The sequence below is a fragment of the Achroia grisella genome, unplaced genomic scaffold (assembly GCF_030625045.1).
Source record: "Achroia grisella isolate CSIRO2021 unplaced genomic scaffold, CSIRO_AGI_Agris_v1 utg1248, whole genome shotgun sequence".
Lineage (NCBI taxonomy): Eukaryota > Metazoa > Arthropoda > Insecta > Lepidoptera > Pyralidae > Achroia > Achroia grisella.
In genome coordinates, this window is record NW_026712607.1 from 1,208,631 (window position 1) to 1,233,628 (window position 24,998).

General features: G+C 34.1%; 2 protein-coding genes across 3 annotated transcripts; both read left to right on the top strand.

Moving 5' to 3' along the window:
* The first annotated feature begins 624 nt into the window (after positions 1 to 624).
* Positions 625 to 7,159, top strand: LOC131854885 (A-kinase anchor protein 17A). Of its 2 annotated transcripts, XM_059206067.1 has the most exons (9): positions 625 to 769; positions 1,074 to 1,888; positions 2,661 to 2,868; positions 3,084 to 3,234; positions 3,777 to 3,932; positions 4,349 to 4,426; positions 5,446 to 5,599; positions 6,220 to 6,438; positions 6,881 to 7,159. In XM_059206067.1, the coding sequence occupies exons 2-9, from the start codon at positions 1,122 to 1,124 to the stop codon at positions 7,140 to 7,142; spliced, it is 1,995 nt and encodes a 664-aa protein (XP_059062050.1). In that variant the 5' UTR covers positions 625 to 769; positions 1,074 to 1,121; the 3' UTR covers positions 7,143 to 7,159. The 2 variants fall into 2 exon arrangements, with proteins under 2 accessions (XP_059062050.1, XP_059062049.1); XM_059206066.1 differs by having other exon boundaries at positions 625 to 1,888.
* A 2,111-nt stretch (positions 7,160 to 9,270) lies between these two features.
* LOC131854936 (chymotrypsin BII-like) lies at positions 9,271 to 19,803 on the top strand. The gene is made up of 8 exons (XM_059206122.1): positions 9,271 to 9,357; positions 11,406 to 11,427; positions 11,909 to 12,056; positions 13,338 to 13,495; positions 16,165 to 16,251; positions 16,670 to 16,764; positions 19,007 to 19,073; positions 19,623 to 19,803. The coding sequence occupies exons 1-8, from the start codon at positions 9,310 to 9,312 to the stop codon at positions 19,718 to 19,720; spliced, it is 723 nt and encodes a 240-aa protein (XP_059062105.1). The 5' UTR covers positions 9,271 to 9,309; the 3' UTR covers positions 19,721 to 19,803.
* The last annotated feature ends 5,195 nt before the right edge of the window (positions 19,804 to 24,998 follow it).

The following is a 24,998-nucleotide window of genomic DNA, read 5'->3' on the forward strand; positions in this document are numbered from 1 at the left end:
ACATTTTCCTGTATTATTATATATTTACAACTTTAGTGATATACAATTACGTAAGTCGTAACGATTCGCCTTGGGATTTTCTATTCGAAATACACTACAAAGGTTGACAATAGAAATCGTAAAGTTTGTAGATCAATATATATTTCTGACTCGCTCTCGGAAACCAACTATAAAGTAAAACTAATTCAAAAGACTGCGCGGCGGTATGCTTCGCCTTTGCCACTTGGGGCTTTAACATCGACTATTGAAAATCCCACTGACTACTCCATCTGGTTTAACAGTCATAAAGATGTACTATAGTTGCCAGAGTAGTAATGATAAGTAAAATCTCAAAATCTTCAGAACGTTTGGTAAAAAAAATTGGCAAATACTAATATTAATAAAAATATATGTATATATATGTAAATATACGTGAAAAGTCAATAAAATGAAGTGGCTTTGGTTTCGTTTTTTACTCCAGAGTAGCATAAATAGATAGTGTACGCTAGATTACTCTGAGATTTTTGTTGTCAGTAAAATTGTCATCAACTTGTCATATACAAACAGTCAACACATATGTCTGTTTGGATGTCAATCAAAAAGTCACAATCAATATGGCGTTTTTTAACTTGTCTCTGTGTTCATAAAATACTCTTCCTGATCTTTTTAAAAAATAATTATAATATTGTAGAGAGCACAGTGTTACAAAATATAGACGGATTAAAATACTATATTTAAAAATACAATTTCCGTATAATTGCAATGGGAGCTGACATTGAACAATGCTTTGGTCATTTTATTAGAAATTGTTTTAATTTTCTTGTTATTTTTTCGTGTATCGTTAGGAATTAGCTTTATTTTTTTTATGTATTTTTGCTAACAATTTAATGTAGCTTAGGTATCTTAGGGCATAGTTTTAAGTGATATATTTTTCTAATTCATATGTAACTGATTAGAGGCTGTTGTCCGCATATGTAATTATAGCAGATAGAATGAGTATACAAGTGTGTAGGGATACATCAGACGCTGTGGCGCTGTATTTGCCGCAGCGTTTGTATTTAAAGTCTTTCGCAAAGCTAAACATTTCTGTCCAGCTCCCTTCCCACAAGGTTCACAACAAATCGATTTCCAATTGGGAACTCATGGAAAAGTTTCGCAAGATGGTCCAACCTGATGCGTTTTCGTTACTGAAAGTGTCGAAACACAGTTCTGAAGTGATAAGGTTCGATGCCGAGTTGGAGAATAGAGGTAAATTGGAACGAGTTATGTCACGACTTGACAACCGTGTCGTGCAGTTGAACGACTACCCTGACTCCTTGAAGGTAAGGGTGTCAGAAGCAAAGTGTGATTTCCCAAGTAGGCATTCTTGGGACTCCTTCTTTCGTGACTCAACTGATATGGACGAAATGAAGCCAGGAGAACGGCCGGATACAATTCATATAGAGAACTTACCAATTCGCTGGTTTGTACATGAAAAGGATCATGACGATGATGCTCCTCCGTCGGAAAGTTTATTTAGGAAGGTTTTCGAGAAGTTTGGGTCCATTCGACAAGTAGACATACCAGCTGCGGATCCTTTTAGAATGCAAATGAAGACCACTATGAGGGGTATAACCACACCTCCACAGGATTCCGCTTTGTATTTCAATGGCTATGTCCAGTTCAGTGAATATGTAGGCTTTGTGCGCTGCATGGACGCACTACGAGGTCGGAAATTATTAAGAAAACGTGATGACCTTTCCGAGTGGTGTGGAATCAGAGTGGACTTTGATAAGACCAAGCACATGACAGATGCAGCTGTAAAGCGGAGAGCCATTGTTCGTGAGAGGCTTATAGCTCGGCAACAGAACAAAGAAGAAGAGGAAAGACAAGAGAAAGAGAAGGTTAATAAGAGACAAGCTAAGGAAAGGTGAGTTTCATACATATTGGTGTTTTTCTTCTGATTGTCTATTCTTTTGTATAGAAATAGAAATAGAAATAGAAATAATCTTTATTCAAATACACTTAATATGAGAGCACTTTTGAATAGTCAAGTTTTTTGATTCTACCGCTTATTCAGAATGCAGATTTATCACAAGAAGAATAAGCAAGAAACTTGTGTGTTGCTCTTTTAAATAAATATTGATTTACTTATATTTAATTAACAACAATAATTAGGCATGTGACAATCAACATAGAAACCGCTACGCACTTAATGTCTGTTCAATATATAGTGAAGTATAAGTTGAACAATTATGCAGTCTTACAACCACAAACACCTTAAAATTAAGTATCTTAACTTTCTAAATAAATGATTTGAATATTATTTAATGCAACACTTATTTATTGAGTAAAGTCTCTACCTAAATGATTACATAAATGACTTTTATTTAAAGTAGGTCATAGACTATATAACTAACAGTGCTGAAAAACTGGCTTTTATAAAAAAAAATTTAGTTTCTTGTGATACTGCAAAATCATGATAAGAATTTAATGTTCTTTTTTAATTAAAATAAATTTTATAGGTACCACATATACTTTCATATGCATTTAGTGAAATCTGTTAATTTGAAATTACAAACAAATTCACTAAAATATAATTAATTTGCATAGATTTTGTTAAAAGCACATGCTAAAGTTATTGTTTAAATATCCCACTAAAGATATAATACTAATGTATCATTAATTATTACAAATTTTAGATTAAAAGCTGAGAAAGCAGAACAAGAGAAGTTGCAGAAAATGAGGGAGAGAGAAGAGAGAAGGAAAAAGAAGCAGCTGGCCAAATTGATGCAGCGGGATGATGTAGATGTGAATGGGAAGGTGGCAGAAGAGCACCGCAAGCTGCTCAAGGCCCAGAAGAAGTTGCAGGCCATAAGGTTGCTTGAAGAGCTCTTTATGAGAATAGAGGTGACATTAATTTATACACTGCTTTTAAATTATTAATATATTTTTCTTAAAGGTCGGCATCAAGCATGTACCACCCCTGGTGTTTCAGACATCCATAGGCTACGGTAACCATTTACCATCAGATGGGCCGTATGCTTGTTTGCCACCATAGTAGTAATAATTATTTTTATTCTTTGTATATACAAAGAAATAATATTATTTTATTGTTCCCATAGCTTCGTCCAGAGTTGCAACATAATGGTAAAGTGCAACACTATCACGCGTCTATGCAGCGAGTAGAACGCGCCAGATTTGTTGAAAACTTCAAACGGAGGCAGGAGGACCTGGTGGACTCCATGCGGCATCAGTTCAAACACGCATTAGACGGTAAATATAATGGTTGTAGAAATTGCTGCTTCTGGGAAATGGTCTGTTCGGGTTATGGCTACTGATTAAATTATTTCCTTTTGGCAAAAATGCAATAGCATAATTATGCTAGTAGTGACTACATTCTAATTGAATTTAATAATAAATATGTATTTTTTTAATCATGTACTAGCTCATTAGAAAATAATAAGATCTGAGTATATTGTTAGTTCTTGTTAGCTTGAAAGCACTCCGAACTGACAGTAGATTTGTCATATCATATGAGCTGTAATAGATCTACATGAATAAAAATATTTGATTTGATTTGAATTGGCTATTATTGATTATATTTAAATGAAATGAAATCAAAAATCATTTATTCAGGCAGGACATTTTTTATTTTTATAACCCCTTATGTTGTCTTGTAATCATATGAACGTCTGAGATTCATAAGGGGTTATGAACGTCAATTTAGTATATAGATTCAATTGAAAAGAACTAGCAAGAAACTCATCTCAACCAGTAAATCAAACTCAACTGATACAGTAAATTGCTTATTACAGGTCGTGTTATCATACGGACTGCTCTAGACACAAAGAAGCAGGCTGTGGCTTCCTCAATAAGCTCCATATCTTCCGACGAGGACGCCGCCCCCAAAAAAGTAAAGACTGAACGGTTGACAACACCAGAAAGGGAAATGGAATACAATAAAGCTACAGGTAATTATATTTTATTAAACCTTTTTTTAAATTAATCCTCTCCATATGATTTATTTAATGAAAGAAATTGTTATATATTTAATGTGAATGCACACAATACTAATGGTGAATAGTACTTTTAGCGGATTTAATACCATGCGGCATTTTCAACCGGCCAATTACAGATAGTGCACACATTAATTGTTATCTGTGCAAATATGAAAAATAAAATGTATCAAAATATATACCGAAGGAATGCGTTACAAGGATTATACCGAAGGATTATGTTACAAAAATATATAAATATAAACATTTATTATATTATATATCTCTCTATACAGAGAGGGAGAGACGAATTTTGTGAAATAATAAATACATTAGGTAAACATAAAGCTAGATCGATTTAATTTAGTAAATATTTATTTGTATTGTTACAGGAGTGTACGGCATCCCGCCTTACGGCTTTGGGTACCCGTTTCCACCAGTGCCACCGGGGTATCCGTACCCACCGCAAAGTATGAGTATCATTACATATACGTAATACATATTATGTTTTTTTTTCTTTCGAGACATAGGCTACATATTATTTTTGTCTCGACAGAAAAAAATTTAAACTTAATATATAGACTTAAATGAATAGCTGGCTTTACACGCCGCTCTTTCACGCGAATGACTGACTGAATTGGCTTTCGCGCCAAAGAATGTGCATGTAAGAGAGTAAGAGAACGAAAAAGACTCAAATCAAAGAAATCTAAAATAAAACATGTCGTGTAAAGTTAGCTAACAACAACTTTTATAGCATAACTACTATTATATTTAACATTTTTTATTCCAGATAGAGATGTTGTTGTGTTTTTTATAGAATAAAAACTATTATTTATGTACATTTTTATTCCAAAGATATTATTGTTTTAGCAGAAATAATTCGAATTATGCTATTCATGGAACTGAACAACTTTCGCATTTATTCATTCGCTTTTGTCGGTTGGGATCTTGCCATTTTGCACGATTTTCCAACTTCTTTCATATAACTCTGAAACAATTTATTTTAAGATTTATATAGTTTCCCAATAAGGTTCAGTGTCATGACTATTCTACTTCGATTTCGGGTTGGCATTACACTAAAATACGATGGTAACGGTAAACTGTCGCTCAGACTGTTAATCAATAGGGTATTGATTAACTCTGTCTGAGCGACGGCCCAGCTAACTGTCGCCTATATGCATACATAGACAGAACTATAGATGTCACGTTATCATGTATCACAAAACTACGAGCGTTGCTTTCTACAGGACTGAGACATCTTGCCTTGCCATGCTTCTTATCCAGTAATACAGCAAGTTTAGTCAAACATCAATTGAACTGATTTAGGCTCTTTTACAACGTAAATACTTATGAAATAGAGACTTTACAGAATTGAAAATATTAAAAATATGTTACACTAAACTAGAGAATTCGAGATGCAATCTCTATTTCCAAAAGGTTATGGGCCCAGAATATAATTGATCGTGTAACGGTTACGTTGGTACCACAGCTTCCCTGTACTACCCGGTGCGGGGCGCGTACTACCCGGAGGGGGGCTTCGGTCGGCGGGGGGTGCGAGGGGGACGCGGGGGGCGTGGCGGACGGGGCCGGGGGTGCCGCATGCCATACTTCGAAGGACCCGACGCCAGCCACCAGTATTACTTGTTAGTATATTGTTGTAATCAGATTAATCGACGGCCTCGGTGATCTATAGTTTTAGTACGCCGCTTTGCTTCAGATGGTCACGAGTAAAATTTATCATCTCCCGGTCTCACAAACATTTGTGTTCACGAGTATGATTGTTTGTATTATTTTGTGTATTCTATGTACATTATGTATGAATTTACTAAAAACGTATTTAGGTATTTTTATCAGTTTTTCATTAGCCGTAATACAAGCTCTGCTTAGCTTGTGACTAGATGGCGTAGTGTGAATTGTTATTCAGTAGAGTTATTATTCTACAAAATTCATAAAGTAAGACGCCTAATAATAGAAAAATTGATTGACTCTCATTACTCGACAGTCTTACTTGTCAGTCTTCAGTCAGTCGACAGTCTATCTTGACTGTTAATGTTGTTTTGACTTCCACGATACAGCCATAGCCTAGTGAGAGGTCATAGATACAATTATTTTATATTTGATTGTACACACGTATAAAAATAACAGTAATAATAATGTACCAAGCTTCCAAAAACAGCAAACCTAGAAAATATTACAGGATAATGTGTTCACTACATCAGTCGTACAAGAAAGAAATAGAAATGTGAAAGTTATTCTATTCTAGATATTTCAAGAAACTCACGCAGGCAGAGAATCGCAACGATCACGATGATCGTGGCCGGTCGCGGTCGCGGTCACGTCGCCGGTCATACTCGCGATCGCGGTCACGTTCGAGGTCGCGCCGGCGGTCATACTCGCGGTCGCGGTCACGCAGCAGACGGTCACGCAGCCGCCGGTCCAGGAGTAGGAGCAGGCGATCGCGCTCCAGAAGTAGGAGGTCAAGGTACTATTTTTATTTTATATTTTATTTTGTTTTGAGAAACGTCACTAAATGTGACGTTATACGATAACTAAATGTTGATTTGTACAGTAAATCCCATCGTAGCTATACTAAGTAACAAAAAATAATCAACTTAAATTAATGTGATTCTAGCCAGAACAATGCTTGGCTGCATCCGAAGCTGGTTCTTCCAATATACTAATATTATGTAGATGATAAATTATTGAGTATTTGTTTGATTTTAATGGATAGACTATAAAAATAATGACCGATTTAAAAATTAATTCACATATAGATTGTTCCTATGACAATGAATAAAATAGAGTCAATTGTTTTTGAGAACATTGGTGGTGTAGGGGTTTAGCTGCTTTACTTCTTAGGGTCTAGATGGTACTGTGTGAATGATCCTGAAAAAAAAAACAATCACTTCCTTGTACTCTTTCAGATCTCATCACTCGCGCTCAAGGTCGAGGTCACGGAAACGTTCAAAATCCAGAAGCCGTAGGTCAAAAAGCAGGTCCAGATCAAAAGATGTATACCGCACGCCCCCACACAGCCGGGAGCGTAGTGTGCGCCCCGATCCGCAGAACGGAGACAACAAAATGGAGTCGCCGAGTGAGGTCCGGTCGAGAGAAAGGTCGAAGAGCTGGTCGCTACCGAAAGAAGACCAGCGCAAGTCTTGGTCGAAGAGCCCGAAAGAGAAATAATTTTAATATATATTCTATAAAACAGTCCGTTGTTTTTGTTATAATCGTCATTTTACAGCATGGGGAGAGAGAGTGAGAATGAAGACCATACTCATTCTTTCTCTCTCTCCCAATGGAGATTTCGAACTTGCTTAATCAATGTAAATAAACAGATTCTCTCACTGTCCAAGAGCTGGTCGCTATCAAAAGATATCCATCGCAAGTCTTGATCGAAGAGCCCTAAAGAGCAATCTATACATATAAATAAAATTGGAGTGTCTGTTTGTAATATCGAAATAACCGTTTCTTAATACATGCATATGAATACAAATACGATACATACACCAAAATTTTTTTTTTTCAATTTTTGTCTGTCTGTCAGTCTGTTTGTCGGTCTGTTTGTTTCGATTTGTTTCGACTAATCTCTACGTATATTTTAAATGGCTGTACCGATTTTGTCTGTTGACATTTTTTTGACAGGTAGCTGATGTAGAATTCAGAGTCCGATGAATTTATGAAAGTAATTATTGAGAGTAAAATGTTAGGACCCTGGATAGGCTACGTATATTTTAATTTATAAGTTAAATTCCATCGCTGACTAAGTCGCTTGAATTATGGGAACACTTTGTAATCTAGTTTTAAAATGTATCCCATAAAGCCTGTTGTTTTTAATTATAATAGTCATTTTACAGTACAAAGAGATAGAGAGAAATGAGATATAAGAATGACGGATAAATTAGTAGAGTCCACGTTTTGTTAGAGACTATCTTGTCAATTGTTTATTTTGTCAAGTCCTAGTCACGTCTTATAACCGGCAAGCAAGCAGTCCTGTCAAGGAGGCCGCAACACTGAGCATCGCTAGGGATTCGAACCTGTGATTAGGCCATAGTAATTTCAATCCCCGTTTGAATTGGACGGGGGATCGATCGGAGAAGTAAATCATAAGGTTATAACGCTCCCATTTTTTTATTGGACTTATGATATAGCAAGTGTACAGAAGCTAATTAGGTGTAGATAAATATTAATAAAAGATAAAGATTAACGAAACGCGTATTAAAAGTGTTATGGAAAAACACCTGATAAAATATCTTGTCTCATTGCTACGAGAATGATAACAATAAGTAAAACTGAATGATTCATGATGTATGACAATAAATTTAAATTTCCCGAGGGCATTCTATATTAAGCAAGATTAATTTATTCTGTTAAAAAAAAATAAAGTACATTTACTGAATTTAAAGTAAATTGTTTTCTACTGTGATAGAATTATGGTTTTAAGTTGATAACGCAATTGCTCTAAATTAAGTATAGGTATATTTGTTTATTAGGCGGAACACCTACAGGATAATGATGGCTTGATTATAAAGTAGAGAGAGCCACTTCCTCGTAGAAAATTAGCCAGTAAATATTATTTTTAGATCATTATTATTAATATATATAACTCTTTATTGTGTAGAGAAAAATATTTACAAAATAGAGAACTATATAAATATGCTAAACAAAATGCGGTTAAAGCATTGTCTTATAGACAACTTAAACAACTATTAATGATTAATCACTATGAACCTCCATTACTAAGAGTTTTCTTCACGACGATCTGTTTCCTACATCTCGTAGAGACTGATAAGATAAAGAAAGAGCTAGTTAAAATGATTTTATAAATCGCTTGCAATTTTATTAACATGAATTATATTTGTTATTAAATTTTAACATTATATCGATAACCATGATCCCCCTTCCGATCGATCCCACGTCCAATTCAAACGGGGATTGAAATTACGACGGCCTGAGCTGAGGTTCGAACCCCTAGCGGTGCCCTCAGACTAAAGTCATGTCCGTCAGGCGGAAGTTGGCCTTCAGCCGCTCCATAAGTCCTTCCGCGTGTCTGGAGTGCCATTTGCACTCGCCTATCGTACGGTGAAGCTGTAATGGCCAGCTGCGGCCAACAGCAATAGAGTAGTCCGAAAAAAAACCATGATCCATTCAACATAATTAAAATAACGGAAGTGACGTCTTTATCAAATGGATTAGAACGAAATCAGTCTGGAAAGCATCCCTACATGTAATCAAGTGCTTATCAAGGGATTATGATATAATGACGGACGAGTAAATCGCCGATAGCCATCTAATTATTGTCATTATAAGTTAATTATATTTTACATATTAGTGTGTCTCTGACCGTTGCAAAATGAAGGTTTTCGCTTTGTTCTTATTGTGTCTTATTGCTGCTGCGCAGGTATGTACAAAACATACTTAATTATTTCTATACAAACATACTTAGAATGAATCTTAAACAATTTATTAGACGTTATTTCTTAATTAACCAAATATATAACAAAGTGTCTTGGTGCTTTCATTGGAAATTTACTGATAGTATATACGATTATTACATAGTATATACTTTACATTTAGGTAGGTATATATTTTTTAAATACTTCAGCATGAATAAAACAGCTTTCTACGTTGAACCACAAATAAGATAATATATTTAATCAATAAGTCAACATTTTATATTTCTTAAAGTTTACCGAGTTGGACTTTGTACCTTTCATCCGCCAATTAGCATGATCTGTATTTTAGTTGGAGGGTGAGATTAGGCAGTGAAAGTTACAAGGTATCAAGTCACACCCAAGGGGCGTTACTATCAATCTTTTAGTTCGTTACAAAAAACTACTAATATAAGATATAGTATAGTGTAGTGTATATATAGGTAAGTAGTGTTGAAAAGATATTATTTGAATAAATATTAGAAAATAATATTTACCATCATAGTACGTGACGCAGTTGTACTCTGCTGGTTACAACAAAGTAATCTTAAGTGTTCATTCGGGTAAAGTGGTCATTGAATTTGCTGTATTGTCGAATCATACAGATTATCTATGATACTGATCTAATCTATGTCTGAAATAATAATAGAATAGAAAAGAAATGATCTTTGTTCAAATAACCGCTTCAATATATTTTGTTCTGTAATATTATAATAATAATAATAATCATCATTTATTCAGCATAAAAAAGAGTACAGAGTAAAAAAGAAAACTTAAAAACTAATAATTCGCTATGCTGAAAAGGCTTCCACTCAGTTGGTGCCGCTATTACCACGACATTCGTACGTCCAATTTAATTAAAGAGGCTGAGGAAGAAACTTAGCTTATTAATAGATTTTGAATAGTACAAGTTTCAGATATGGGTATATATATCACGATAATATAGAGTCGTACGTCTAATTTAAAATTTCTTTAAGTGATATGAATGTAGTTTAAATTATGTTAGTTTGTTTATGCCCCTCATAGGTTGGCTTTCTGACAGAGGTATAATTATGGATGATATCATGCTAGACGAACTTTTCTTGCAGAATTATTCTTACATAAAAATTTAGTACTTAATAGTAGTAAGTATTTCAAATTAAAATTAAAATAAATGCCACATATTTGCTTCTTATAATATACTAATATGAATAAATAATCCTGGACAATTAACATAGTGCCATCTTGTCCCACGGTAAACAAAGTTTAAATACATTTTTTGTAATAATAATTGATAAAAAAATTAGATACAAAAATAGATTTTGTAGTTTTGACTGTTTTGGTTTACATGTATTATATACATAAACTAACAAACTATTTTATAATTATACTAATCATAGTAAAGATATAAAATAACATTATCAATTAAATACACAGATAAAACTTGCCCTGAAGATAATAAAGAGTTATCTATGTAGCTCTGAACCTAATACATCATAATTAATTTCGCGGATTTATGATAGTAATTATTTTTTATGGAAATTCAGTGAAGAGATTTGATTCGTCTGCTGATATTCTGTCTATGATAAAATATTAGTGAATTAGGTAGATAAACTAGTTTAGTTGTATTAGTAGGTAGTATGGATTATAAATATATTTGTAGGTACGATACTTAACTAAATAGACACTATGTAAATACATCAATTTTTATAATATGATTCACCTGACTGGTAAAAGGAATATCTATTTCGAAAGTACTTCTTTGTACTCGTTAGAGCTGCCAACGCTATATGCTGGCGAGGCACTAGTAACTGATAATGTGACGAGTAATCATGAGCCAATCGTAACGTATTTGCCGTAATTAACCACAATGGTTTCCACGTGGAGGTCAACCTGACATGGTATCGTATTAGGCAACTGGTCCCCATTACTAACAATTACTTCCCCCTATTTTTAACGATGTTAGCCGCACCTAGTCTTAACAGACGACGAATATGCCTTTTCAGCTTTAACTCATATATTTTTTTCTTATTTTCAGAGTCGCAGTACCGGCTCTAACGGTAAGTTTAAATATTTATTGTTTATTGGTAGTTATTTTTTTTTAAAAAAAGGTGCATCTATTATGTATGTGATTATTTGTGGCATCATAGCTCCCAAACAGACGGTGCAATATTCATACTTTTATAATTTGATCTACATTGAAACTTCTTAGCTATAATTCTACCCTAATATTACGTAGTCACATATTACTAGAAAGTAATATATATTTAGTGTAGGTACTTTTTATTATCTAGCGTATATTGCATGCATCTATATAATTTAGTTTTTAGGTATACATAGTGTTAGGTTAACTAAAACTACAAGCTCCTAATTAAATTCTTGTATTGATTGTAATCTGTTTTGTTTGCTAATAAATATATAAATTCATATAGAAATTTCAGGCGTTTCAAATTATCAATATATTTTCACTTTTTAAAGGTGGTGTTTTTTTTATTTTAATATAATACTATATTAATAGTGATGATAAACATTGTATTTTAGCCGGTAAGAGCACTCTAGCCGAGGCTGGACAGAACCCGTCGATTGTGCACTTGCGCGTTGCCATTGGCACCAGCGGACTCCTGCAAACCTGCGCCGGCTCGCTCATCAACTCAAGATGGGTCCTCACCACAGCTAGCTGCCTCAACGAGTAAGTAACCAAGGAGTTACAGAGACACGACAATATCATAGACACAGAATATAACAGTACGTTTTATTAGATAGTAACTAACAGCAACAACATGTAACGATATTGTAGTTGCAGTGAAATATTTGTAGTTATGTATTTCTGTAGCTCAAAATCTCGTACAAAATTGATAATGACTTTTGCTCTTTGGCGTATTCCCTATACCACATATAGAAGACCAAAAGTCTCGTATCTGTACGAGGACCCTTGTACGGTCGGTGTCCCTGAAATACTTATTTTTTATGAAACTGGAACGGTCAACAGGGTAATGTCCCAACTGAAGTATAGTCATGTTTTACCATTTCCGTGGACTACAACGACATGCCGCTTATTCTATAATTTCAATTCCTAATCCTACCTTACTATATTACTGAAACACAGCTTATGAAGTAAGCTGCTTGGCAATTGAGACAGGTGAGACAGAGGTATCTTGTACTGGCTCCCTTGATACAAACGGTTTGAAGGAGAAAATATAGGGTGACACAAATAATTTTATGGTGAATAAAAATACTTTAAGGGTTACCTGCAGAACCCTCACGGGTGCTGCAGGTAACGACTGTTCGAAGGTCGCGCAACTGCGTTTCTAATATTACACGTGCCGTGCGATAAGGATTCTAGGAAGTTGCCAGGACGTGGATGGTGGCTCGTGTAGAAAGTACGTTGCTACAATACCTTTATTTACCATAAAGTAGACGTTTTGACTAGGTTACTCTAGCCGTGGTCACGAGCTATAATACAATTTACCTTTATTTACATAAAATTATTCGTTCGATTCGCTTAAATATATGTTTTTCATATGGTTCGTAAAGTATGATTTTCATAATTTTACAGGTATTAAACACGAAAATAAAAAAAAACTATTTTCTTTCATTTGTTTCGATTTTAGGAGTATGAAATATCATATCTGAATGTCTACTAAACATTGTTTCTCTATACAAAGTTTAAATCTCCATTGTATCTTTTTAGATATTGAATTTCGAAAAACATAGATCCTCGTAGACAATATCTATGAATAAATTCAGTGTCCAAGGTTTTAGGGGCGTTGATGAATTAGCTCATATATTTTGTATATATAAGAAATACAAAACTAACAAAGTTATTAGCACTTATACGAAGTCGGGGCCAATAAAAAAATTATACAAATTTACGTTTTCGGAATAAACCTGTGTATATTACTATTAAGCTATTATTAATTTATTATAAAATATCTTTTTATAAATATATATTAATATTATTGTTCAACAGTGCCCGTTTCATCTGGATCCGGTACGGCGCCGTGGACGTGATCAGCCCCGAACTGGTGACGGAGTCGAGCGCAGTCCGCCTCAACCCCGGCTACAACGCGCAGACCGGCGCCAACAACATCGGCCTGATCAGCATCAACAGGGCTGTAGAGTCTTCCGGTACGTTTTATATGATTACTTTCAAGGGGTTGCCAACCTCGAATCGAAGGATTTGAACTTGGAAATACCAGGACAATTCAGTTTTAAAACAGTACGCAGTAATAGAGTTGCAATAGTTATATTAATATGTGGTGAAAATAAGTGAAATGAGATTCAAGTAACTAAAAAAATATTATTATATTTTTTGATACAAGTATTTGAAAATATACAATACAATTTTAAATATCAATAATAAAATAAATATATTTATTTTTAATTTTAATATTTAAAACCGGATATTTAGTTTATACCCAGGTCACTTCTTAAAAATTATACAGGATGTCTCAGGACACTACAAAAACTGCGAATACAGGACAGTTGGCAACTCTAAAGAAAATAAAACTATAAAAAATTCTGATGCAGACTAATTTCCGAGAAATTCAAAAGTTGGGTGTCGCCAGGAGGACAATTAAAACTCCGCAAGCAAATTGGTCCATTAATTAAAAGAGTTGTCGAGAGTTCCGCTTTAGTAGTTTGGTCCGTTTCGGTTATCTGTAGTGGTTAGATCAACTTACTATTTTTATAACCTTCAGCTCATGCTTGAACTATTCCATTTTCGGCTAGCTTCACTTCAAACAAAATATTTACGTGATGCAAAATCTTTGTACTCGTGTTTAAGATGGAGGAGGATGTATTTCGCACACTTATTATTATCATTCTATAGTATAAAATAAAGTCGCTGTCGCTGTGTATCCGTCCCTATGTATGCTTAAATCTTCAAAACTACGCAACGGATTTTGAAGCGGTTATTTATAGATAGAGTGATTCTAGAGAAGGGTTTATATATATAATACACGTACACCCGGACCAATCCGGGGCGAATAGCTAGTAGTTTATATAGAGAAGGAGTGCAGAACGAGTTTTTATTATTTAAGCATATAAAATACCTGAAATCAATATAAAAAAAAATATTACATAAACTACCACGTATTTGACACACACGCATAGGTTTGTTTTGTTTTGTTTAATAGTTATTGCTGGTTCAAAGATTTTTTGTATTTTTATTATGGTCGAATTTCGATTTCAGAGCAACCACTACTTTTTTTAAAACTGTGCTTAACAAATGTTGTTGGAACAGCATTTTTACAAGCATTGATTTGCATACAGTTTCTTAGTTTGTGAGTTTCTTAGTAGAGGATAGTTTTAAACCTCAATGCTGTCATCGTTGTTTATTTTTTTACTGTAATGATTTACTAATAAGGATAATAGAATAGCACAGATTGTGGACGTACTTGTACTGAGTTGTAGACCGTTTTGTCTTGTTTAGTTGGCTTAACTCGTTTACTTTTTAATTTTATTATAATAAGAAATTGTAAAAATATATTATATGAGACAATTAATTAACAATGATTACTAATATTATTTACTTTAAAATTTATATTTGAATCTTAGAAAGTTATTTTTCAAATAAAGTTAAATTTAAACACTTTTAAATTTGTACAAGTTCTCTTTTTCATAAACATTAAAGTTTGTTACATAGAATCAATTTTAAGTTCGTTCAACAAAAACAGTTGCAATTCTTATTAGTTTTTTCTTTTTTCTTGTTTTGGCTTCGGTTAAGCGCTAATTGTCTTGTATTGTCTTTTCGCTGAAAGCACGATGGCACACACGTTTCTCGAAATAGAACACAAAAATTCCTTCTCTAGTAAAGTTTAGCCTTTTTAAACAGTATTTATTTACTATTGCTACACTCACAATGTATTTTATTTTAGAGGTTCCGTCCTCAACATAGTGTCCGTTCTTAAAGCGTAGTGTTTATCACTGAGTAAATCAGTGTTTATGTGCTCAGCGATTCAGACGAAAGTGGGCAAGTAGTTGCTCTTTTAAAAATGTATTATGGAATTTATTGTCCAAGATTGTATATTGACTACAGTTTATTAGGAAGCACAAAATGATTTATGAATTACAAATTATCACGAAACACAAAATGCTAAGAATTTACATCAAGAAATACAGTCATCAAAACTAAAGCTGTGTTTCTAAGGTGAGATCAGGAAGCGAAATTACAGGATAAAAGGTCTTGTTAAAGTCATGCATGAGTAGTATCAAGGGTATCACGAGATAACGTGATCTCCGTAGTGCTGTCCATGTATACAGGCGACGGTTACCACTTACCATCACGTTGGTGGCAGCTGGTTACCTATTTTAATTACATAAAGAGAGCAATTATAGATGAAACCCGTTTTGCATCTTATTACTATTAGGTAGAGACAAATTCTTAGCGTTCCAGGGATTCACGATGCAGGTGCCGAGTCCATCGTGTAGCAGAGAGGGAAACTTCGAGCAGTACCCTTTAAGGGGCCCTTTTACTAACATACTCTAACTTTCACCTTCAACGCTCGTGTTTCTATCCCTGCCCAGCCAATATTTTTTTATACCACGATGGTGGTAAATAAGCATACATCTCATCTGATGGTAAACGGTTAACGTAACCTATGGATATTTGAAACGCTTGGGGTGTGCGTACGCGTTGCCGGTTCTTTACAAACCTTGATATACAAATCTGGTAGATTCTGCTAGTGCAGCTTTAGATACACGTTCTAGTATAGAACAATAGCAATATTAGACAGGACAAGATCTATAATTTTAATGTAAATTTCCGAATTTAAATGTCTATATTGTTTTTACAGAGAACATCTCCCCCGTCAATGTAGCCGGACAGGATGACGAGGTGCCTGAATCTGCCAACTTCTGCGCTTATGGTCAGGAAGGCGAGGGTAAGTATTTACATATATTTAAGTATTTTGTTTGATACTGGAATTACTGCATCAATTTAAGAAATTGTTTCATTGTTCGAAAGGTACATTACTCTTTGTTCTATAGTGGCATAGGCTATATATATTATATATATAGATATAAGTAAATAAAATATAAGTGTGTGTTTGTAATTCCAAATTAACAGCTTTTCATTAAATGCATATTAAACTATTACTTAACATTAATTAAGAAAAATTTTGCCTGTCTGTTTTTTCTTGTTAATCTCTAAATGGCTGGACCGCTTTTGACGGGATTTTCACACGTATATATATGTACTGTCTACTATATTGTTATAAGAAGTAAATACTTTAATTTTAGAAAAGATTAATTCCACCCGGACGTAGTTGCGGATAACAGATAGTTTGCTTTTAAATCCAGGTCCCGGTGAGAGCCTCAGCTGCATCAATGTAGATCTGTCTGTTGGAGAAGATGGCTCCATCGTCGCTGAAAGTGAAGAGGGAGAGGCATCTCGTGTTAGTATTTCTGTATTTTCACACTATTACTTTTATCTTCACGCCAGTGCTTTTAAGGGTTTGACAGAGAATTAGATACAAAGGCCTGCTAATCTTACATATATCCTTGATTCATTAACTTATTATTATCTAGTCTGATCTAATGCATTAATACAGCGACTATTAGTTAGCTATCAGACTTTTCATTTTTTATTCCCGGATATTGTAGTCTTATTACTAGTTCTAACTTTACCGTGTAGTTTAACTGGCGTGTAGCCAGTCCAGAACAACTGGTATAGTAACTATTAAACTCAACTTATGTACTATTCTTAATATATTTTTTATCTGTATTTTAACAACTAAAACTAACATAATAAAAGGTATAGATAGAATAGAATAGAAATAGAATAGAAAATCATTTAATCAAATAAACTTAATTTAAGCTCTTTTGAATAGTCAACATTTTTTTAAATGACATCTAATGTTTTTGTCCTGTCGAAGATAAATAAAAAAAAAGCTACTTTCTTATTTATCTACAGAATATTGTTGTAAATGTACAATGACAAAATAATCTCTAAAAATGGTTGCACCTCAGTGTATTGTTTGCTCATGCAAACCACTGATATTCAGGTATTGCAGGTAACCAAGCGACCCTACTATTCAAATAATAATAATAAATATAGACTTTTAATTTTTCAACCTTCTTTCCAAACTTTCCTTCTTTTCAAACTTCAAAAATAGGAGAAGATACTTAATTGGTTTCAAATTTTTCCTACGTGTGTCACTTAATTCAATTGTAATTTTTCCAATTTTTCAATTGGTGTTACTCGGAACTATTATTTATATTAACAATTTTTTATTTTCTTTTATTAAATACTGATGCAAAATTAAAATAACTTTATTCATGTAGGTCTATTACAGACTCTTATGATATGTCAAATCTATAGTCATTTCGGTTGCTTTCAAACTAAGTGGAACTGACCAGAAATTCAGCTCTTATTCTTTTCAAATTAGCTTGTACATGATTATAAAAATACAGACACTTTCTAAATTTAAGTAGAAATAATGTAGGGACCACCAGCATAACATATTGCATTTTCGTCAAAAGGAATTAATTTAATCAGTAGCTCACAAGCAGCACCCGTATGCTTCTCATGGGACAACATGAGAAGCATAAGCATACGGCATATCATATCTGATTAGCATTTTGTTGAGTTACTTTTAATAATGCTGTTTTTGACTCCGTGCGCATTATAAATTAAAACAAATGGATAACAATCTTAGCAATCACGGTAGCTCTAGAAACTTCTTCACAAAGTAGCTATGCCTACCTTTCTCTAAGACTGACAGTGTATATTCCATCTATACTTATTGCAAAGTTATATAAAACATTTCTCAACTAGGAAATCTATAAATTGAGTCATTTAATATTACCTATTTACTGCAATTATGACGCGTGAATAGTGTAATAAAAACAATGATACTTAGTACGAGCGATTTCTATAGTGTTCCCATTACTAAAGAACTGATCTGTCAGTTTATATGTCAGTCATATTGCATAGTGCAGTAAATCTTTATTTCCATAATGTTAAACCAAGGTGTTAAAGGTCAATTTCCTAGTTTGCCTTAACATTAACAGATTAACAAGAATATACAAAATAAAAAAACAAACCAAGTTGGCAACATGAGCAGCCACAACTCTTGGTGATATAAGTATAGCCTTAGTGAGGTGCGCCTATACGGAACATTCCAGTTATGAAGAACTGATAAGAAACTCAGCTCTTACTCTTTTCAAATGTACATGTTTACAAAAATACAGATTCATTTTTAAATTCAAAATAGGGAATAGAGTGACCAGCATATGCTATTGCAATTTTGTCAAAAGGAAATAGTCTAATCAGGGGCCGTAATCAAAACATATGTATGCTTCTTATATTTAATTAATTAGGTGTTATTTTACGGAAGTTCATTTCACTACTTACTGGATTATATTATTTTGTTTCATTCCGTTACAATTAGTTAATTTGATGTATAGTTTCACCAGTTCGGCGATGCCATTGCCATGTTTAAGAGAATGAGGTATTATAGAGCGGAAGTCCATTTCACTACTTACTAGATTTATATTATTTTGTTTAATTCCGCTACAACTGTAATTATTGTAATTATTATTATTAATGTATATATTGTAGCGGAATTAAACAAATTAATATAAGTCCATCAAGTAGTATGCTTGTCAGTAAATTATAATTGTTTGTTTTTATAGTTCGACATCGGAGCTCCCCTGATCGTTGACGGTGTGCAGTACGGCATCCTGATCAGTCCTGACGGCAGTGAGTTACTTTTCATATCGTTACTTCGTTATATTTTTTACATAAAAAGTTTAATGTATTCATTGAATAATAATATCTCTTTAGACAATTTTGTCATGTGAAGTTCAATGAACTCATTACCTTCTACGTTGTCATTCTGGAGGACTAAGATGTAGTGCTGTTATATATATGGTATATATAGACGACGCGACGGTTACTGCTTTCCATCAGGTAGGGCATAGCTTTTTTGCCATTTATAAGTTAAAAATGTTAAATAATAATGTTGTCAGTTAACATTTATCTAGCTATTGACGGTCTAGGAGTTCAGCACACCGCTTTACTTCTGATGGTCGCGGGTGCGATTCCTAGCACGGTACAAGCATTTGCATTCATGAGTATGATTGTTTGTATTGCTCTGGGTATATTCTATGTATATTATGTATGTATTTACAAAAAAATATCTACGTATTTATATCAGTTGGCAGTACAAGCTCTGGGGCTAGATGGCGCTGTGTGAATAGTCCAGGGTATATTATTATTATTACATATATTTCTATTTTAATATCACAGCGTTCCTGAACCCTGCCAGCTACAGAGATTGGATCGCCATCGAGACCCTCGGCTCCGACCAGCCTGAGGAAGTGCCTGTTGTTAACGTTGTACAGTAAATAGAGCATGTGGTTTGGTAGTTTCCCTACCTTTAGTTGGTAGAAGAATTACTACTACGTTACCACTGTATTGTAGATGAATTTCAAACAATTAATATATTGAATTAATATTAAAAATTGCTTAATATATAGTTTTTTATTGTTTATTATGAGGTGATACCCGGTGCATTTCTGTAGTGATTATTCTTTGGTATGACGCCATCTACTGCAAGTTAATATTAATTATATTACATTAATTTTACTAGGATTATAGTATACGTATTAAAAAAAATAGAAAAGCAAACACCACCGTACTAAAATAAATATTTATACATTTCTTTAGTGTATTTAAACACTATTTTCTATCATTGTTTAATACAAATAAACTCTACATCAGCGGTCTTCAACATTTTACAAATCGAGAGCCAAAAAAATTTTTTTTCTGTACAATTTTTATAAAAAACCCATGGCACGCACCATAGGTTTTTTAATAAGGATTTTTTTATTTTATATTAAAGATACTCATTATTACTTTATTGTTGTCGTTACTGAGAGTGGGCCTGTGATGTTGGCGGGCCGCAGAAAACACATCGGCGAGCCGCAAGTGGCCCGCGGGCCGCGGGTTGAAGACCCTTACTCTATATCATCTCTATTATCTGTCTATCTAGAAAAACAAAATAAAAGAAAAAGCATGAAAAAAATTCAAAATAGATACTCTAGGATAAGTTGAAGACTAGAACGAAGGTAACATCTAAAGACCCATGGGTGAATACCCTCGGAGTGAGCCGAGGTAAAAATTTAGCTTAGGTCTCTATCCTATCCACGAGGGATGAAGAATCGTCGTCGCAAGCGGGAGGAATAATTTTACAAAATTTTATTGCAATGGGAATTAATCTAGGGCAGTAAAGTCCTCGAGTGGCGACCACGGACCGGAAGACGCAGCGTGGGAAGGCCTCCAGCAGGTGGACCGACGATCTGGTCAAGATCGTTGGAAGGCATTGGATGCGAGCAGCGCAGGACCGTTCGTCGTGGAGATCTTTGGGGGAGACCTTTGTTCAGCAATGAACGTCTTCTGGGCTGAGATGATGATGATGATGGGAATTACTCTTGTTATAAATTAATGACTACTACTAACAACTGACTAATATTAATCTTTATATATGACAATATATTTTTTATACCACGTTGGTGGCATACTAGTATACGGACCATTTGATGGTCAACGGTTACCTTAGACTATGGACGCCCGAAATACCAAGGGTTACTTGTGCGCGTTGCCGACTTTTTTAACTTAATATTTAACGTTCATGGTAATACAAGGGTACCAAGATAAATCCCAAGTAAATTACTCATGAAACATATAGTCCAACTTTCATCAAACAACAAAATTGAAAACTGAAAATAAATATTGAATTTCAAATTTCAATTCCATATAGTAAATTTGATCAAGTGAATGCGCTGTGTGTATGAAGGTTTTAAATTGTTATCAATTTTCCACTTCACTACTTGAGAAAATTTCATTCAGTTCCATGAATTTGGCTTATTCTATATATATATTCTTTACGATATTGGAGAGCACGTATTTGATGATTGTTGTATATACAATACAATTGTTATTATAAATATATTAATATACTAGCTGTTCCCGCGACTTATTCGCGTCCGGAATATAACCTTATTTTTCTAAAATATATTTTTTTTTAAATAAAAGTAGCCTAAGTTACTCCTTATTACATCAGCTACTTGCCAAAAAAAGTCCCGTCAAAATTGGTTCAGCCATTTCAGAGGTTAACCGGAACAAACAGACAGACAGACAAAATTGTAAAAAATGTTATTTTGGAGAGGTACTAATTGAAGGGTCTCGAGTGTTGACAGAAATATTACAAGTATAGACACAAATAGATAAAACTAACAAGAATAGCCCAAATTGACATCGAGTTTTCAACGAGTGTAACCGTTTGATGAACTTGTTTGTTTAAGTACATAAACTTACATAAATCTATTGGTATTGCATTACCAGTGAAAACAGATTGCAAAATACAGACATTGAACCTCGTTGGTCCATTATTGTAGGAAATAATTAAAAAGAGATATTTTTAGGGTCCCGTATTAAGCGACGCATTGCAAATATGGACGTTAGTAATCTCAATTATTATCACCAATTACAAATCATTGGGGCTGATATTTAGGTATTTCATTTTTCAGATCTTTAACATCATATACATTGTTCTCGTTACATGATTGATTAACTTTGGTAACAGAGAAAAAAAACTCAAAGAATGGTCTTATAAAACATAGTATAAATTTGTATGGTATAAAAATATTTTATACATATAGTAAAACTATAACAGTATATTATATGAAGCGAGACCTCATATGCTTTGTGCTCTCCATGATGGTCGACATGATGCCCACGGCTGCCTTTAACCATCGCATCGCTCGCCATCGACAGGGAACTCATCCCTACATGCTTAACCTAAGTGGTCTCGGACAGTGCGGTTTCAGTGAAGCTGCCTCTCTATTTAGATTGTAGAATGAACTACCTGCCGAGGTTTTCTCGCGAGAGTACAAAATGGGGTTTTTCAAGAACTGTATTTTAAAGTTTCTTAAGGGTCCGCAACGTGTAACAGGGGTAACACCCCTGATGTTTCTGGGGTCTGTAGGTTAGGGTATTCATTTACCATCTGATGGGCCGTATGCTTGTTTGCCAATGTCGTAGTATAAAAAATATATACAATATACATATATATTCTGTTTACTTATATCTTACCTGTTTGTTTCCCGTATGAATCAATGGGTTTTAATGTGACGATTGGTAACTGTGTGAGAGTGAAACAAACAAACTCATTAGAGCATTTATAAATATTAGTTAGCAACCCGCCCAGGTGAGTAAGGTGTATTTCAAACTCTCGAAGCCGCGATCATTGTCGGTAAAGAGCTAAACCGCTAGATCCTTTCGGCCGACGATATATAAAAACCTTCCGTAAGAAATTCCCTGTGAGGTTTAAAAGGATATTATCAACGTATTATATTTAGCAAAATTATTTATACATTGTTTACAAAAAAACATGTTCTATTTTTGAAACAAACAGAAAAAGGAAACAAATTGTCATCATTACAAATAACATTTTGCAAGAAACGTATAAGAAAAAAATTAACACGACAGCAAGTGACATGAGAAGGCGTGACGTGACAATGCCAGAAGAAAGCAAATTTCTCGTGACCTAGTCGCGTTAAATCCATTTATTTTTTAAATCTACCACTTATCGAGGCACGGAACTCCCTCAGCGGGCGTTCGATTCGCATTTGCGGAATAAATCCAATAATTCATTATTTATGATACATCCGACCGGCGCCGCGGCGCGCGCTTTGCAACCTGCTTATTGGTTACCAACATTATACAAGGTGTAATATGGAGCGCATTAATTATCATTATCAAATTATGACGGTAACGGTAGCCTAGCGGTTTAGTACACCGCCTTACTTCCAATGGTCTAGGGTTCGATCCTTTGCATAATCCGAACATTTGTATTAATGAGTAGGTATCATTGTTTGGGGGTCACTAATCCCCATTCCTAACAATTTCTTCCCCCTACGGAGAGATTAATTGTAATTATCAATAATTATGTAGTTAAGAAATCTATTAATTTAGTTGCTGAAAATTGTTCATGCTTATCTGATAGGGCACCGGTGGAGGATAATAAGATGTACATGAGGTCAGGTCATTTAGCCCATAGTGACAACTCACCAGGAATTAATTTATTTATTTATAATTCTTTATTAAAGAAAGAAGAAGGTACACCAGGAATTTATCACGATGGTTTCCGGGTGGAACCGCATGGAGGTCATGGTGCACTGCTAGCAATGGCTATCAATCCTCTTTCCCATTTTTTTTTGAGAGGCATGGTCTATAGATCTATTGTTCTCGCCTACTTCAGAATTCGCTACCTATACCCGTCAGAGACAAGAATTGAAAGATATTCTTAGGAGTGATGGTTTTTATCTCTTCAGAATAGGGTGAGTACTTTCCAAAAGAGTTATATCGTTTATGCATGAGTGAGCTACAACCACATTGGGTATGTAGTAGCGTTTCCTATTCAGTTTGTAAAGTTTTGTTGAGCACAGGCCTAGGATACAGGACAGGATAGGCCCACAGGATAGCACAGGCAACAAGCCTCTTGGGGGTTAGCACACCATCATACTCTAGTTAAGCCGAGCTTGTGTTATGGGTACTAAGCAACTGATACTTATATACATTTTTTTTGTAAATGTACAAAACACCCAGACAATCATACTCATGAATATAAATGTTTCTACCGTGCGAGGAATCGAACTCGTAACCGAAGAAGAATTAGAAGTAAGGCAGTGTGCAAAACGCTAGACCACTGAATAGAGTCGATATAGAGTTGTTATTGAATTGAAAAGAATTTATTTCAATCGGGTACAGTCAGCTTTATATAGATTTTTGTGAATTATTTGAACAGTTCAATGTTGCTGTTAGTGAATACAAAAAGTAGGGTCTTGTACCATGTAAAGGACCAAATATAACTTCCTTGGAAATCATCGAGTAAATTGACTATGACATGTTAACTAATTTGAGTTCATTCATATCAATTTGAGTTCATAGCAGACCGCATTCCTTCCGATGGTCGCAGGTTCTACTCACACGGTACAAACATTTATATTCTTGAATATGATTGTTTGTATTAGTTTGGGTGTTTTCTATTTATAATATTGTCTAGTACCCATAACATAAGCTCTGCTTAGCTTGGGACTAGATGGCGCTGTGTGAATCGTCCAAGTATGTTATTATTATTATGTTCCAATATTTCTTTATTTCTGACCGAGGACAGATTTTTGTATGAATTCAAATTGGACTAAATACTGTTATTTCGCATATATATACAGTTTTGAGTCCCAGATTTTATAGTCTACATAAACGCTTTTCCTTCTCTAATGAATAAAATCAGAATCTAGTTGTCTTTATATATGTAGTTCATAGTTTTAATATATAATAGTGTTGGCAATTAGCTATAAACATACATTGTACTTTTAAGTATTTTTGTACTTTTATTGTATCTTTTAAAATTATAGCCTATGTGTTATTCTGATATACAAGTACTGTAAAGTTTCATCGAAATCCGTTTAGTAGTTTTTGCGTGAAATAGTAACAAACATACTCACAATCTTTCGCGTTTATAATATTAGTAAATTCGACTCAAACTATTTTATTTATTTATTGAATAATATTTATTAAGATTAATTCAATAAATGAATAAAATAGTTTGCTGCACTGTCA